Here is an 18,817-nt window from a genome sequence, read left to right as displayed (position 1 = left end):
CTCCCTTAATATCTCACGTTGTTTATATATTTAATTCACAACATATAACTCTCAATATACAATGATTTTTATGAAAATACTCACAAACAGAATCCCCCCCAACCCAACTAATATAATAACTAATTAATTGCAAGATTAAATATATATGTTTACTTGTTTGTTCTCTTCCTCCATTTTATTCCTAAAGGAAGCAAAATCTATTACAACTCAGTGGTCAACTAGCAGTGAGGACAACCATCATTGGTTGCTATTCATGAATGTAGGCTAACTCATCATTGTTATTCAAGGAAAACCACACCACTTGAACAACCAATTGGTTGTCCACAAAGGGGCAAACTTTAACCTTGCAAGATACCTCTTGATCCTAGGCCATTAACTTGTTTCTTTAGATCCAAAGAAGACAAGCTCTTTGCCAATCATAAGCAGTTTAGTTTTAGGTATTACTTTAAAACCAAAGGGTGGTTCTAATCTAGATGATATCCATGAGAAAGCTACTATCTCTTACAATCTTGCTAAAGCTACCTTCACTTGACTCATAATAACATTTAACCTTATTATTATACCACCCCAAATTACAATGTAACCTCTTATTTTAATAAACCTAACATGTATATAAATAACGTTACTATCTCTTACAATCTTGCTAAAGCTACCTTCAATAGACTCATAATAACATTTAACCTTATTATTATAACACCCCAAATTACGATGTAACCTCTTATTTTAATAAACCTAACTTGTATACAAATAACTAAATATTAAAAACCGTGTACTCCACACATGGCACGTTTTCGCCTAGAAAACAATAGAAATCTTGCAGTCAAGCTTTAGGATTTTAGATGCCCAGGGGTTCTTGATGGTGTTGAATTCATTTCCGCCATAAAAAACGATTTAAACACTCCGCTTTAGGATTTTGGATGCCTAGAAGTTCTTGATGGTGTTGAATTCATTTCCACCATAAAAAACAATTTAAACACTCCCCTATCAGATTTCATGACTTCTCACCAAATTATAACAAGAAATTTATTATATGAACAAAATTATTTTCTCACCAAATTTTGAAAAAAAAAATTCATCATCTCAACAAAATTATGACATCGTTAACCAATGCCATTAAAAACAATAAAAATTATAAGAAATAATAAAATTAATATCATCCATTAACCTCCCCTTTGCTCTATGAAATCTCAAACTTCACGATTAATGAGTCTCTTTGTCCAAGTCAAATCCTACATCTAGGTACCTAGAGAAAAATTTGCCATTGGCTCAACGCGTGCGTGCCAAATCCCTTTCCAAACATGGTTATGGTTAACCCTTTTAGCATTTTCGATAAATTAAGAAAATCAATAAATAGATTATTTTCAAGCCATCACATTACCATTAGCATTGCCATCAGCATCACCATCTCGCCATCGCCATCATCATCGCCTCCTGCCATCTTCCAATCTCCGTTTTTCATGAATACACAGTGCAGTGCAGAACAGAACAGAGCAATGCAATGAATTCACAATTTTCCCGCATGAATTCCTTCTGTTTGTAGTGTTGCATGGACTCGGGGCCATAAAAACATTAATAATAACATTTTTCTTGAGGAATGAGGACGGAACCCAAAAGGTCTAGCATTTCCTTTCTGGGATTCGAACCTTGATCTTGGGCCTGTAATCCCTTTCTGATCAACATGAAGTTCAACAAAAGCTTTGCTGTTCAGGTCTCTGCCAGGAAGAGGGAATTCTCTCAACCTGATAAGGGCCATCCTTCACAGGTAAGGGCACTGCCCCTAAAAACTAACGGCTCTTTCCTTAAACACTAAGGTGTTGTAGCATCTGTGTCACTTTTTAAAACCTTTCTTTACGTATTCAGGTTTTGTCTGTAGTTAATCTTTCATCTGGACCATGAGCTTATGGGCAAGTTCTTGAATTTGTAGCTTTTGGGTAATTTCTAGGCCTTTCTATCTTCCAGAGGAAGTACTACCCAAGTTTTGAATTTCAGTTTTCAAATATTTTAGCCTGATGGGCAGATCTAAAGTTCTGGTTTCTATGTATATGGAGAAAGCAAATTCACATTTTTTTATTCTGTTTTCAAAACCTTAGGCTTACTGGTAAAACAATGATAAAGTTGGCTCTTTTTTCATGTGTTATGTTGCGGACTGCAGATTTTATGATTGAAATGATAGGATTTCATTATTTTTATTGGATTTCCTTTTAATAATTTTTGTTTTGCGTTGAGCTACGGAAGGTTGTGTGTCAAAGGTAACTTGGTTCTTATTAGGAACCAACATATTCACCATGACCAAGGAGGTCCACACTGGCTGTTTATGTATCCTTGATCATTATGGTCTATCCATTACCATCCTTACAGTGGCCTGGGAGGTCCACATAGGCTGTTTACGGATTTTTGTTAATTGTTTATCCAATACCATTCACTCATAGCTGTTTTAATGACTCAGGATCACTACAAATCACCCTCTCTAAATGGATCTAACCAAGTTGCTTAAAGAGAAGCAGACCCTACAGGTGTCAACTGATTTGTAATTATTAATATTTGAACAAATGACTGTAATTATTACTCTTTCTGATTGCAGACAGCTGTATTCAAGGGTTGGCAGCTAAATCAACTCTATTCTATTGGATGGTATATGGATTTTTCTATTTTTTATAGCTATGCAATTTGAAAGTTTGCTCAAGCTGTTCATTCCTGTGTGGGATTTCTGTAGATGGGCATTTCGGACTATTCAGGCGAAGCCCATCATCACGACACCGATTTACCTGATGATGGACTGCGCTCGAATAATCTGAAACATCGATTACAGAAAATCTGATGCATTACTATTCGTAAAAAGATTCTGTAGGTTGAATATTTGTCATAGATAAATTCTGTGTAATAAATATAAGTTACAGGTAGTAAATCCTAAGTCGTCCTTTTGAACCAGAACAGGCTAGGTCTTCTGTTTCAGATCTGGTTTCTGCAATATAAAAAACTCTCTTTTTGCCTTATGTATTTTTTCCTATTTTCTTGTATGGCATTTTGGTGGGCTGGTTACCTATTCCTGGATTTTGATGGGTTCATCTTCTTTTTTTGAGTTGGTGAGGTCCATTGTTCGAGCATGCACTCTGCATTTGTTAGACACCCACGTTCTATTATGGTTTGCACGATGATTGCACATTCTGTTAAGCCCCAAGTTATGAAAACTTGCTAGTCTCAGTGCCTAGGAAACTCTCAAAAAATCCCCGTGACCACCTTTAGTGTAGCACCTGCAAACTCTATAATTCCATTAGTTAACCTCTTCATGCCTTGTGAGAACTTGAGGCAGACCCTAGCTATAAAGTTTATCTCGTTGAGGGGTAACGCAATAGATTCAGATATTTGCAGAATGGATTCAGTTTGCACATGTTCTTAAAGTAATCTAAAAGAAATTCTAGAGCATGACCTAGATCAAGGAATTAGTGGGCTGAATTGATTTAGTGGCTGCATTTCACATTGTTAGGGCCCTGTGGTGACTTAGTAGGAAACACACTACTTATTGCTGGAGGCAAAACTTTCTACTAACTCCTGACGAAACTAGCTTGTCATTAGACAATTTAAATAACAGGCATCTAATCTTTTCGGTTAATTGAGTCTCTGTGCTGGAAACAGTGTTGAACTTGGTCAATAAAATGAATTAACAAATATTTTGTGTCTCTGGAAATGAATTTTGTTTCTGAATCTTAGGAATTTTTCCATATTTGGGTATAGGAGGTTACAATTGTCAGCAGACATAGATATACCATTTTTTAGTTTTCTTTTTCATTTTTGTAACTTTCCTCTACGACAGTTTGAGGGTTTTACATGCATAGGCAGGTTGTAATGTTTGGTTGTTTTGGCTTTAAATTTCTCCTTGTCTACACCATCGAAGATAACAGAGTCAAATTACTGTACTGAAAGTTTGACTTTCTGACTCCCATTTTTAAATGTGAGATGGCCTGAAAGGGCCTTCAGCTTTTTGTGTGAAAAGAATATTTAGATGTTAAGCTTTAACTCACATAAAGAACAAAGAAATGGAATCGTATAAAACGTGAGCTCCCCAAGGCAACAATAACCGAGATTTTTCAGCTTAGGTACATCCATCCACGGAATTACAATCTATTGCAGAATGTATGGGAAATGATTCCATCAGATTCCAGATCAGGAGAAATGAGTGGAAATGTGCACATGCTGTATCTCTGCCTTACTTTGTCAGAAGCTAAACATATTGACTTTCTTCTTGATGTTAATTGTGAACCTCTGAACAATGAAATTATCATTTTCCCTGGCCCCACTCACAGAGTAAACTGGCCCAGGAGGGTTGAACCATAATGTTGTTTGCCTTCACAGGCAAACCAGCCCACAAGGGGCAACTCTTAAGCACATGCCCTTCGGAGATTGGAACCCTAGTGGATGGCTTGAGAAGCCACCACCCTCACCATTGGCTTGCAATCCCATTGGCATTGGTGTTGGATATTCATGGGTCTGTTGGGAAACCAACATTATTCGGATATTTTTTATTTGTTCTGAAGTTGATAAATTTTTACTATACTATCAAACATTTGCAAGGATGGGAAATGGACATTTGTTTTTGACGAATGTGAAAATTCCTGACAAGGAGAAATGTATCAGAAATATCAATTGCAATGCTTTGCATACTTGTTTGTATACTCACATAGCTTAAAGTTCGGGGTTGAGGTTTTATTTTGTACATTCCATTTCATAGCTTTCGACTTTTCAGTAGGATTCCATATTCACTACAAAATGCAGGGTCTGTGTTAAATATATGTCCAAATAAGAGTTGATGCCTGAAAGCTTTTAATAAAATTCAACCTGACCTCAATTGACTAATGGTAATAATATTCTTGTGCAGGCTAGTAAATGTCAAGGTATCACTGGAGTTGAGCCCCCTTTAAAAACGACTCAACCAATGCAATCTTTGCCATTCTTGCCTAGTAAGGTAAAGTTTGAAGATCCGCTGTCAACGATAAATGAGAAGCATGATGCATTTAATGGAAAGAATAGACAATATGGGCCAGTCTTGAACCATCAAGAAACTACAAATGGACATTTTGTTCAATCAATTACCAAAAAGAGGAAACTAGATGATACTTACTTTTCGGCAGCTAGTGAGTGGCTATCTGGGAGGCATCCAGGTGAACTCGAGGTAGAGAGACAAAGAAAACTAACTAGAGGGAAAGCAGTGGAAGACCAATTAGTTTTTCCCAAGTTTGAACAAATCCAAAGGGATAATTTGCCAAAGGGAGCAAGCAGGGAACATGTAGTAAAAGCTACAATAAAGAAGAAATCAAAAAGCTCCAAATACAGAAATGTCAACAACAATACTGAATATCAAACTCAAGGCATGGTGGGAAGGGCACTAGAGAGTAATGCTGTTGAGAATAGTTGCAGTTCTGTCTCTAGTAGTGAAAGCTTCATGGCACAAAAGTCCATAGCTTTTGACAAACACAGCCTTTCTAGGCCTTTGGCTGATAATAATGATGAGAATTTAGTGTCCTATCCTCATAATATGGTTAGGCGAGAAGAGAGACAAGCCAATGAAGTACACAAACTGGAATCTCTTGCATATAGATCTGTACTGAATGCACTTCATGCCCGTGGATCCCTTGACTGGCAGCAAGAAACATTATTGACTGATCTTCGCCTTTCACTACACATAACTAATGATGAGCATAGACTAGAGCTGACACATATGTGCTCTGCTCAAGATGTACAGTTGTAAATTTCAAGCGAGCTGAGTAAAAGCAGATATGTGAAAATTTTGACTAAGGTTGTTTGTTTACTAAAAGTAGTTGACATTATCAATGGACAGACCGGGTTATTCTTTGAGGACTTAGTACCTCTCCGAGTGTCCACTAAGCAGCCTTGCAATTTGGCACTGCGCAAATTTTCAGGGATGCATATGTATTTCTATGAATCTTGTGCCCAAATTTCTGCAGTTCTGGCACAAGGTTTTATATAATTTTAATTTAATTGTATTTAAGTCAATTGTTTTGGGATTTGCACTTTTGGAATACCATTTATTGCCCAAGAGCTGGAAGACCATTACTGTCATTGGATAGTTTAATCTCTAATTTGTAAGCAACCTTGAGATATCTTTTTCAGGATTATCTGCATAGAGTAAGTCGTTAATCTATGATCCATATCCATAACTATTAGTCGCAACTGACCAATTTCTCATGATTTTGAATGGTCCACTTAGCACTTATTGCAGCCGACACTCACAGGGATGAAGAAATGGAAGTAAAACTAGCGAAATGAATTGTATAGCATCAGTCATCACCTCTGGGGCTTGCACCAAGTAACCAGGACTTCCTGGGTGTTCAGCCATCCTAAGACTCCTTTGGTTCAAACACATTTAATTGTGGATCTTTTCCCACAATCAAGCCCACTTAGCTTGCTACCCCATTTGCAAAAACTTAGCAAGTATTGTGCCTTATGAACTATTCAGTTGGAGCTCCCTTTTCTCTTTTATTTAAGCATTGAAGGGTTTCTGCAGTCAAACATATGAAATATTATCTGCTTAAAGTCATTAATCTTTGACCCTATTCATAAGTCTCAACTGGCCAATTTCTCATGATTTTGAATAGTCCAACCAGCGCACATTGCATCAAGTGATGCTAACAAGGGTGAAAAAGTGGGATTGAAACTAGCGAAATGAATCGCATAGCATCAAGTATCACCTCCAGCGCTTGCAGCTGGTAACCAGGACTTCCTGGGAGGTCATCCATGGCAAGGGTCATGTGACTCAAGGACAACTAACTGTGGCGTTTTTCCACAATCAAGCCCACTTAGCTTATCCAAACATCCTCGTCAATTTTTTGCAGTGAAAAGGGAAGGAAATATGGAATGTGAAACTAATACTAACAGATCAAAAATTTTCTTCTTCTTAAACAAGGAATACTTCAATATGGTGTATTGACTACTAGGAATACTTCAATCTGGTGTATAGCGTACTGAAGATGATCGAACATTCTTTTTTCCATGTCAATAGCTCTTATTCAAATCCATTATTCTTATTATCTTGGTGGTAAATGTGATCAATTAGTAATTATTACAATCAATTTTATTTTGCGATACTTATGTTTTATATCTTTTAACTAATGGCGGGGGAGATTCCAGGCGAGGGATTAGTTTCCAAAGTAGCCACCCTTTTGGATTGGGCTTTAACAAGGTCTCATTCTTATATCGTGGCATGAAATCAGAAGCAGGTTGTTACAACATCTTTATTTTCTCGGCAGACGGGTCATGGTTTGATGGTATGAACAGAAAAGCTGTTATGTACAAGAATTTTAGATAGGACTGCCAGGATCAACAGAAGCTTTAATGCTTATTGGTGATAATAGCCATGAGTACCACATCATGCTTATTGGTAATAATAGCCTTGAGTATCACGTCATGCTCAACTTTTGGATGTGATATGGTCAAAACTGCTGTTGATGTCATTGGATCCTATCACTTGTTTCTATGGCAAAGCCATTGTAACTTTCAAATGTTTCTGGATGATACATATTACTTTTATAAATCATTGGGCTCTTTTATATATTTCCTTAACAGTCCCGCTGGCCTCTTTGGTCATTTATGGACATTAATTTTTTTACAGTTAGTATAATGTAAAATTATTAACAGAAAAGTTAGAAATATTTTAATACTCATGATACTCCTTTAAAAGTTGCTGAAAAGAGTAAAGTAGTTAACACTAAAAGGTTTTCAGACAGATTTCTGTGTTGCTATATATAGTACAGACCAGTAAGTAATGCATACATATATCGAAAGCTGCTTCCATGGTTCAAACTAGGGAGTTCCAATTGTTTCCAGATTGCTGGCACTGAAGTTGCAGAATATGCCGGATTTGAAATTTATTTAAAAGCTGACGATTTCTTCCACTGCACCCCCAACCCAAATTTCTTACTTTGAATCAAGGTTCATAAAGCTCAGAGTCAAACATATAACAAGACCCCTTTTTTCAGATTTCTCTGAATTAGAATGTGTTTATAACAAGTAATCTCATGTTACTGCAGATATATGGAAATCACAGGTGTTGGATATTGCAAATTCTTAAGGATCATTGCAATAACATAAATTGTGTTTTATATAGAATGTTTGCATCTGAAATGAACATAATAGTTTACAAGTGGCGAGTCACTGGAATCATAAGCTAAGAGTGAAATCACAGGAAGTAAGAAGTTAAATCATGATGATTAAAAGGGTGTAAGCAAGTGTGATCTCCCCAGCCATAATGAGAATGTGGGTCATCCAAAAAAAACGAAAAATAAACTCATTCTTATCTTAACATTCTGCAATTATATGACCATATTATACATATCACTTGTAAGTCTAGAAGTTTCACACACCCCTACAAAGATGGTGAATATATATACACTTATTGAATGGAAATTGAATAGCCTTGAGGGTTAGCTCGGTTGGTCAAGTCCCTGTCGTTAAATCACCTCTGCTATCAAGAGGTCACGGGTTCAATTCTCTCAACACTCTCAGGATCAGGCTCCGTGGTTGTGTTGGCAAGGAAGTGATCCTTTTGGGTATATCTGTCTAGTGCAATTATTATGTGGACGTAGTGGTCACCTATCTCAGTTGGTCAAGTCCCTTTTGTTAAAGCACCTTTGCGATTGAGAAGTCATGGGTTCAATTCTCTCAACACTCTTGGGGTCAGGCTCCGCAGTTGAGCTGACAGGGAGTGATCCTTTCGGGTACATCTGCCCAGCACAAATATTCCGTGGACGTAGTGATCACCGATCTCCGAAAACCGTAAACCACAAAAAAAAAATATTAATTGAATGGAAATTGAATACAAAATACAACATAAAGCCATGCTTCAAGTAATGCCTTATTCAAATTCAAGACAAATGCGCTGTTTTTTTGCTTAGCTGCCAACGTTTGGGCATGTCGTACCTAAAAGACCAGTCTACATTCTAGGTAGCTATCTAAGCCTGTGAAATAACTTGTGTGCAAATATTATATTTTTTCACTTAATCTCTGTATCCTGTTTTATTCCTTTTGTTTGTTGTCCAAAACTTTTATTGTGTTATTCAATTAGCATATTTCGATGCAATAAACCGTGGAATAGGTATAAGAATAGAAGGATTTTGAAGATACTAAATAATAAATATAGAGAAGCACGGGCTTATGGTCTAATGACAAAGTGAAAAATTTATTGAATGCAGGTTTCAAGATTTATTTCTCACAACAATGATGTTCCTGCGATGGTTGATAACTAGGCTGGCTATCTTTTGGAGCTTGTGTTCAGAGGGTGGTAATAAGTGGCCAAGCTATCTGGGATTCATGTGCATTGACCCTTACAATCAGTTATCTACTCAACTGCTAGGATGTTCTTTTCAGAGGGTGGTAATAAGTGTCCAAGATATCTACTGTTGGGATTCATGTGCATTGACCCTTACAATCAGTTATCTACTCAACTGCTAGGTACCAGGTAGTGTTGGAATCGCATTTAGTGATACAAAGCAATAAATAAATGTTGACTCTGCAAAAATATGCCAAATTTAATGTTAGCTGGCATTGTTTTGGTTGCTACACCAAACAAGATTGGAGATAAAAGTTAGCATGGAACTTTTGAGAAGTGCAAAAGGTGATTTGGACATTTCATTGAATACATGGATGGTGTTTTTCCCTCTTGCTTTCATTAGAAGAAAGAAGGTTTAATTTGAATACCATGTGTTAAAAAGGTTTTAATATGTTTTTTTTAAATAGGTATGATATACACATTTTATTTGTATTATCTATCTAAGTATTCTCCTCGTTGTTACATGTAAACATTTTTAAGAATAAATATTTTAATATTTTTTTTGTTGGTCTAATTCACGGGGATTTGAACTTTGAATCTCATGCTTTACATATTATTTTATAACAAGCGAATTGAGCTACACCCCATGGGCATAAAATATTTTAATATTATTAATAGAGATTTTTTAATAGATAAATTTTATGTTTATTAAAATACAAAATACTTTGTCATAATTACATTATAACAAGTAATTTAATTAAAATATTACTGGTTTTAGTGACTCATAATATAACATAGAAGTGGGTGATTATCCAACCATTCTAAATAATTTAAAAAGTGTTTCAAATTTAGTTTCTAAGTTTAATATTCATCCAAAAATATGAAGGACCATTATGATTTTTTTTTAAACGAAATGGATAAGTTTTTCTATTAATTTAATCTGGTTTGAAGGCCATAACCTTTTACATCTGCTACAAGATTTTCATCCAAAAATGACTTGAGATTTTAATTCTCTATCTACATACTTTGTTGCTCTAATATGACATTTCTTATATATCCTCCAAAAAACTCCTAAAACAACTATATACTTGCATAACATGGATTAAAACTAATAAAAGTAACTAGCCTTCACTATTCGACCCAAAAGCAAGGTTGCATTCAATTCCATCGTCTTCGTGCCTTGGTTGTAAAGGAGCAGAAGCCAATTCCACTTTCACCTCCCCAGCTGTTGTCGCTTGTTGTTATGAAGTTGCGCCTTGTTGCACCTCAATCTCCACAATAGTTTCCTCATTCACACCAGTTGTTGTTGCGTCATGCAAAGATGCCATTCTATCAAGCTTGAGGTTTAGGAGGTCGTATGCCACTTGCAATATGTCCATCTTGGTCTGCAGGAGACCAATTTTCTGATTTAAAAGGGTGAATTGAGCATGAACTTCTGCATTCCCCATTCCCCTTACCTGGTTAACAAGATTATGATGAATTCCATAGTTTCCATCAAGTAATCTAATTAACGATTGAATTCATCTTTTTTTGCACTGGGCGTTCGCTCCATTTGAGTACCAACACAACAAACCTCCCTCCCTTCAGGGATTTTAATTAATCACGCTCAAATTCCTAGTGAAATGATGGTGTGCGAGCTCTCCTTATAACCATACATGCTTGGCCCCACCATATCATCACTTTTCTCACTGTATTCAATATGACAATCAACCTTGTACATTCTTTGAACCAGGCGTTAAATCTTTGAGTTAATATCTCTACAACTTACGTCCCACTCCATTAAAGTCGGATACCCCGAGCATGTTCGCTACTTCTCGGATATGTAAATACCAACTTTCTGCATCCATCCATACTTATTAAGGTTATGAACCAACTTTCACCTCGCCCTTACCATGACTATGATTGCGTGGTATGTCTAGGTGTATGGACAGACCCAACACTCGATAGAGAAGGGGAGCTTCCAAAACAAAAGAGAGAGAGATTGCAAGATCGACAAACCAAATTGGGGTTTGACATTAGGCTGTCAGACTGCCATCCAATTCGTTCTTTCTTTAATGTTATTTAAGACTCTCAATACCCCTGAAATTTATTTTGTATTTGGGATTTTCATAGTAAGGATTTAAATACAATACTTCTTTCACCTTGAACCATTATTCCTTGTTCTAGGGAGATGCATTGATTCACTAATGAATCTGCCTTTGAGTTGAGATGTCACTTGACGTGATAGAGCTCAACAATCTCAAACTTTGTATTTGCAAACATATTCTATGTAGAATTGATGATTGAATCGATGTAGGATTCTCTTTAAGCTTATACACATGTTGAATAACTATCATTGAGTCTCAAACACCAAAATTACTTGATATTGCCAATTCTAATCCCTGGCACAGGGCTAAAATTTCGGCTTGGTTATTAGTTGAACTCCCCACACCCCATGCATATTGAATCTCTATTTCTTCATTGAGGCAAAAAATAACCCCTCCCACTCTTACCTCCCTTGGGTTACCTTTCGAAGCTCCATCGAATAATAGAAAAAATCATCCCTTATTGATCCTCCAGTTCTGGAACTCGTCGGAGTCCATTCTGATTATATGTGATTTGTTAACATGTTTCTTATAATTGAAGCTGCCAGCTTGATATGGAATTTGACCAAGATTGAGCCATTCCCTCTCACTTGGCATCATATCATCTAATTCTCTCGGGTCATAACCCCAAGTGGAGATTGATTCAAAAAGCAACTAATTTTCTTTGGAGGTCGAGGTAGTCAAATTTGGATGGACACCAATAAAAATTGCTTGGTTGCGAGCAAGCGAAACCACCCAACACAGGTACTTTGGTAAAGCCATCCAACATCTCATTGATATTGAAGCTGATTTTCTTTGCCAAGGAATTTTGAATTTCCATTGCTCGAACATTTCTTGCCAATTCTTAGGATTGCTTAATATATCTCTGACCCTTTCCAAGGCCATATTCCAGACCTCCAAAGTGAAGGAGCATTATCGGAAGACATGAGGGATGTCTTGTTCTCCCTTATTGCATAGAAAACATCGAGATGTCTTCTTCTGCCTTCTTGCATAGAACACATCGGGATGACCCTTGAATATTCCTTTTTTTAAGATTTGTTGTCGTCAAAACCTTCTCATGGACCAATTCCCAACATAATATATTAATTTTTGGTAGACCATCCTTATTCCAAATTCTTCCCCATTGCCTTTTTGGAGGAGGATGCAGAAATTTTTGTATTAATGTTTCGTATCCTACCCTAACTGAATAAACACTCTTTTTATTGCCCATCCATATTTGTCGATCCAACCTTGTGGTTACTATTGAAGCAAAGATCTTTAATGAATTAACCAACATTGTCTAGTGAGTCTGGAGATTAGGGGGGATATGAGCACATTGCCACCAACCTAGTGACCATTGGCATCCCACTGCGATGTGTCAGTGATCTTGTTGTATCCATTTGCTTCCATCCAATTGGCCAGTTCCTTAACTCCTTCGTTCTCATCCAATAGAGTTGTTGATGGTATTCGATCTTTCCATAGGCTAATGCACACTCCATTTCCAGGTTTCCATCCCAGATGATCAAGGATAATAGGGGTCAACGCTTTGCACAATTTCTACATTTTAGATCCATGGTCTGGTTAGATTTCTCTTTCTGGTCTTATGAGCCTGCTTTTGTGGAAGTATTTGCACACAAAGGCCTACTTCCACCATTCTTTAGAATCTGAGAGAAGACACCAAACTATCTTTGCGTCTAGAGCGAGATTCATGAGTTCAACATCTTTGATCGCTAATCCATCAAAGATTTTGGTTAAATGCACAATGTTCCAATTCACCAAATGGAATATGTTTTCATTGTTTTTCCCTCCTTTCCAAAGAACTTCCATAGAAGGCCATTGATTTGATGGATTATTCCTTTAGGGGTGAGTAGACATGATCCCATATAATTTCGAAGCGATGACAACACTGACTTAATTGATACTACCTTTCTTGTCGCGTTTAACCATTGTGCACCCCAAGATTGGATTATCTTCCTGATTTTTTGCAAGACTACCTCCCAATCGTCTGCATTGGTTGCTTCCAATGAAATTGGAATCCCTAAATATTTAAACAATCTCCATTCCAGTGCGGCAGGGAATTCTAAGATCATTGTCATCCCATTCAATGTCGTTTCAGAGAAATTACAACCATATAGTTTGCATTTCTTTTATTGACCATACCTCTAGATATATCAAGATAGGAGTTTATAATATTTTTGAAGCGGTTTACTATTATTTTAGAGGCTCCCCCAAGAAGGAGGGTGTCGTTTATGAACTGAGAATGGCTTACCCCTTTGACATTCCACACAATGCTCAGCCCCAATAGCTTGCCTTCCTATTTCACTTTTTCCAAATCCATGCTCAAGCTTTCAGCCATAATGATATAAAGAAGAGGGGACAAAGGGCAACCTTGCCTTAATCCCCCAGATGCAACAAAAAAGGGGTCGGCCAGCCATTAACCAACGATGCTATCTAAGGGGAGTTGATACATGCTTTAATCCATCTTATATATTCATTACAAAATCCCAATTTTTCTAACATCAGGAAAATATAAGAATGCCTTACCCAGTCAAAGGCATTGGCCATATCCAATTTAATCACCATTCCTGACTCGCTTGGTAGTTCGAAACGTTGGGTTCTCAAAACTCTTCAACAGGTCATTCCTCCTCTATCTAAAACCATCCTCACCTGTATGGATTCCCTATTTAACAAGGAAAATATTATCAAAATATTGTCTCTGCTGCATAAAGCCGCCTTGGTTATTTGAAATAAATTTCGGCAATAATTTTTTCAATCTTGTTGCAATGATCTTCATTAGAATTTTATAAGCCAAATTGCAAAGAGATATAGGTCGAAATTGAGTGAAATTCACCATATTCAATTCTTTGGGAATAAGAGCAAGAAAGGAGGAGTTTGTACCGCCCTCGATCTTATATTTTCTTTGCATACTATTCATCATTCACAATATGTCATTTTTATCATGATCCAAAAAGCTCTATAATAGTTAATGGAGAAGCCATCCAGACCCGAGGCTTTATCTAGGTCTAGGTCTCATATTGCCTCTGGAACTTCCTCTTCCTCTATTTCTTTAACAAGAAGATGATTAGAAAAAATTGAGACAATATAAGGGATACAATGGAGAAAATCCGGAGCTTGGGACATGTCTACCTCTCTATCTTCTTGATAGAGGCCCTGAAAATGACGATATGCTTCCTGCTTGATATCCTCGAATGTGGTCAACCTCGACCTTCCTTCAGGTTTTATCTCCTAAACTTGATTTGGTAATTCATGGGCCTTTTCCTGCTTATGAAAGAAGGAGGTGTTTTGATCTCCTGCTTGGAGCCACAAGCTTTGAGATTTTAATCTCCATAGCTCTTCTTCTTGCTCGCTTGCTGCAAATATTTTCCTTGTTAACTCTTTTTCTTTTTCAAGATGCCAAGGTTCCACATGACTTTTTTCAACCAAAATTTCATAAATTTCTAATTGCTTCACTAGCTCCTTCTATTTTTTTCCAAGGGGTTGGTAGTTTTCCTTTATCCATTTACTTAATGTTTGTTTTACAGATTTTAATTTTGATTCCCACACTAGGCAGATGATCCCACAACTGGGATACTCCATGATTATTTGATTAATTCCAAAATTCCTTCTTCCTTTAGCCATGCAGAATTAAATCTAAATGAGATTGGATATATATCTTCCATTCGATCCATCATCAAAGAGATTGGACGGTGGTTAGATTCTCCTTGCGCCTTGATTGAGGAAGTGCAGTCCAACCCCTTTAGAAGCCAATTGTTGTGAATTAGAAACCGATCAAATTGGGTTGTTAGATGGTTGTCCCCACTCCTATTTGTCTAAGTGTATTTACCTTCTTTGGGGAGAATGTTGGCACTAGATCCCATTCGTTTATCCAAACTTCCATTCGCTCTTTGAAGGGATTATGGATTGGGCATCCTCCTCTCTGCTCTGTGGATCTTAGAACAATATTAAATTCCCCTCCCATTATGCAGTTATTGTGTCGGGCCCTCTCTTTAATAGAGCTTAAGGAGTCACAAAATTTTGACTTTTCCCCATAGATCCCAAGTGCATATACATTGATGATGGGAATTTTCTCACTTGTAACCCTTCTTTCCAAAAGAGCTGCTATCCAAAATTGAGATTTCAAACTTAAAGTAGATTTCAGACCAAAACATACCTATTCCACCTGACGCTACTCTGGAACCTTGCACAATTCCCTTATTGTCTCTCCAATAATACTTAGTTGCATTGATAACTTCCCTTTCCTCGATCTTGGTTTATTGAAGTAAAAGAATCCAAGGCTTCTCCAGTTTCACCGTATCTTTAACCGACAAGGATTTTATGGGGCTTCTTAAACCCCTTATATTCCAAGACAAGATTTTCATCATTTCTTGGGAGGATTTTGATGGATACCTCCTCCTTTTTATGATTATTCCACTCCTTTAGATGCTTTTGGCATTAGAATCTCGGTGATTACTGATTGATTAACCAATTTCTTGTTATGTTTTGTCTCTATTTCTTGAGTTGTCTTCCTGAAAGGCCTTCCTTTCTTTTTCTTACTTCTCGTCGTTTCATGACTGCTATTGGCATCCGCCCAATTTAAGGTTTGCACTATATCTTGAGTGATAACCTTTATGGAAGAGGGACCACCTTCAACATTCTCGAACTTGGACAAAGAGTTTCCATTATTATTCATTGGGGCATTTTGAGTCTCTACATGGATCAACTTTGTTTGTTGCATATATGAGTTATTTTCTAGATTTGGGAACTCCTCTGTTTCATTTATCTCCCCATATTTGTGCTCTACTATTACTACTTCCTCACCAGAAGCTCCCTTATTTGAAAACTAGGGTTTGGTTCCTCTTGATCATTCTTTGCTTGGCTCCGCAGGATGCCAAAAGGATTCGCTGATGATGAAGCCCCATTTTTGCTTTGGGTATTTTGGTTCTTATTTGTTGTTGATTTACCTCTATTCCCTCCTCACCTCTAACTCTACAATTGATCCTAATGATCTACTGGTGGATATGAACCCTTGCTAGCGGGGGCCTTCTTACAATCCCTAGAAAAATGACCATATTCATGGCAAAATCAACATTTAAATGGGATCTGCTCATAATCAAGACTCTGACAATGGGTCCATCCCCCCGAGATTAATTTCCAAAGGCACACCCTTCTCTAGATCAACCTCCACACATATCTTGGCACATGCAAACTAAGATCCTTTGGGTTCAGCCCTATCCAAATATTTTCCAACATTGTTTCCAATTTCTCTCAAACAATTGTCACTCCAGCAGAAGAGTAGGAGGTGAGGAAGCTTAACCCAAATTGGAATTGCATTCGGGATATCTTCATCTAGGTTGAAATATAAGGACCACTCATTCATATACATTCCTCGAGGTCCGAAAAATAGGTTCCATTGTTGAGCATGATTTTGGCATTGATGTCAAATGGGTAAGGATGGTAGATGCATGACATGTCAAGTTCAAGGGGGAATCTTCTAGTAGTTGATGTCTTTAGTAGAGAACCATCATAGTAGAAGGTTAAATGAATAAAGCTATAAAATTCTATAACTATGGTGGTTGGGAGCCCTTGGATTTGAAGGCATTTTTTCCTTAGGAGATCAACGCAAATGCTCCTATAAATGACATAGTTGGATAATACTCAGAAAGAGATTTCTAATGGTATGTTGAAGTTTGAATTTGGCCCTTAGGAGCGAAAGATATGGCTGGTCAAAGTTGGTTGACCTTAAGGGTGAAATTTAGAGTTTTGGCCATGTGGGCCCTATAGTCCAGTCATCATACAGGTGGTGCTTGATGGACAAATGGCAGCATGGGATAAGCTTAGGAGATATTGTGTCGGTCCCACCTGGGACACATCATCCCGACAGATATTTCCCTAGGAGTTTATTTTATAGCCCAAGACTGAAGTGCTAGGGATCCGGGGCCCTAGGGTGAGCTAGCGTAGTGACGAAGTAAGTGACAAGGTGGTGTAGAGAAAGTAGTTCAATGAAAATCTCATGAGGGATTGCACGGGGGACCCCATTGTTCACATCACCCCAAAGGTCTTTCCCCAAAAGTTCCAAAGGAGGTTGCATTGTAAAAGTCCAAGGAGACAGATCCAGTGAAACAAGAAACCCCCCTTTATTGCCCAAGGCACTTTCTGTCCCAACCTTTGAAATTTGTGTCTCGACGACTTTAATTTTTCAACGGGTCCTTGGTGTCCATCTTTCGTTTGTGCAGGGGGCCACTGGTAAGATTGCGAGGATTCTTAGGAAACATAATGTTCCCTAAACCTTTAGACCCCTTAACACCATTTGTAAGTCCCTCAGATTAGTGAAGGATCCTATCCACCCTAAGGACATGAAGGGAGTATATATTATTCCTTGTTCCTGTGGGACCCCCTATATTGGTGAGACTGGACGCTCCATTAATCAAAGGATTAGTGAGCATGCAACTGACCTTAAACATAGGAGAACCAAGTCTTCCGCTTTAGCAGAGCATGCAGAGAAAACCAAACATCATGTGTGTATCGAGGAGGCCAGTGTTATTGCTAGAGTGTCGCAATTCCATCACCGTAAATTTAGGGAAGCCCTTGAGATTGAAAAAAGGCCGAGCAATCTCAATAGAGAGGACGGCTGGAAGATCAGTAGTTGCTGGGTCCCAGCCCTCACTTCCTAGTTGTTTTCTTCACTTCCTCCCCTCCCTCTTTTTACAGCTGGTTCTAGTTTTCTTATTAGTTAGTTTCCCCTTGTTATCCCGTAACCTTCTCTCTTTTGCCTTTGTTCATTGATGGGTTGTTTATATAGTATGAGGTATTTTAATAGCATTTAGTTTATGCTATTAGTTATACACTAATAATTATAACTTAATTAATAAAAGAAAAATAATTACTTTAATATTGAAATAGATCTTATTTAAAATAATTTAACAATTTAACAATTAACCTTCTCTCTTTTGCCTTTGTTCGTTGATGGGTTGTTTATATAGTATGAGGTTTATTTTATGCTATTAGTTATACACTAATAATTATAACTTAATTAATAAAAGAAAAATAATTACTTTAATATTGAAATAGATCTTATTTAAAATAATTAAACAATTAAACAATTAAATATATTTAAAATGTTAAATACTAGAGATTTATTCTTACTATATAATACGTAAATTAATATATATATATATATATATATATATATATATATCATAAATATTAAATTAATATAGAATAGTTAATACCTTTTATGTAAATTCATATATCCCCCCCTTTTTAACTTTTAATTCAATAATAGTATAACTATTAATTTAATAATTATTTAAATCCTTAACTTTAACTCCTTTTAATTTTTTATTTAATTAATTATGTTATGCCCCCCTTTTCCCTGGGTCCGGTCCAACTAGTTGTTTCCTAGTCAAATATCGTTGTTATTTAGTCAATATAGCCGTTGTTTGGTCAAATATTATTACAGTTGGATGCTCTGCTC

The 18,817-nt window shown here is 36.9% G+C and overlaps 1 protein-coding gene across 3 annotated transcripts; it reads left to right on the top strand.

The window, feature by feature from the left end:
- Positions 1–1,234: 1,234 nt before the first annotated feature.
- Positions 1,235–9,729, top strand: LOC149179503 (uncharacterized). 3 transcript variants are annotated; one of them, XM_089420687.1, is made up of 3 exons: positions 1,351–1,762; positions 4,874–4,960; positions 9,204–9,729. In XM_089420687.1, exons 1-3 carry the CDS (start codon positions 1,679–1,681, stop codon positions 9,255–9,257), a joined length of 225 nt encoding a protein of 74 aa, XP_089276813.1. In that variant the 5' UTR covers positions 1,351–1,678; the 3' UTR covers positions 9,258–9,729. The 3 variants fall into 3 exon arrangements, 2 of the variants coding, with proteins under 2 accessions (XP_089276812.1, XP_089276813.1); XR_016258290.1 differs by lacking the exon at positions 4,874–4,960 and having other exon boundaries at positions 1,235–1,762; XM_089420686.1 differs by lacking the exon at positions 9,204–9,729 and having other exon boundaries at positions 1,350–1,762; positions 4,874–6,009.
- Positions 9,730–18,817: the final 9,088 nt, after the last annotated feature.

The sequence above is a fragment of the Pinus tabuliformis genome, chromosome 4_1 (genome assembly GCF_031772625.1).
Source record: "Pinus tabuliformis cultivar Carrire ecotype Pingquan chromosome 4_1, CPIR1, whole genome shotgun sequence".
NCBI classification, from domain to species: domain Eukaryota; kingdom Viridiplantae; phylum Streptophyta; class Pinopsida; order Pinales; family Pinaceae; genus Pinus; species Pinus tabuliformis.
Note: the sequence above shows the minus strand (reverse complement) of the source record. Positions and strands in the feature narration are given on the sequence as shown.

What these genes read in the sequence shown, in the direction of transcription:
- LOC149179503 (XM_089420686.1), top strand. Translation starts at nt 1,679, where the DNA reads ATGAAGTTCAACAAAAGCTTTGCTGTTCAGGTCTCTGCCAGGAAGAGG. An exon ending in ATAAGGGCCATCCTTCACAG is followed by an intron (nt 1,763 to 4,873) that starts GTAAGGGCACTG and finishes ATTCTTGTGCAG; the next exon opens with GCTAGTAAATGTCAAGGTAT.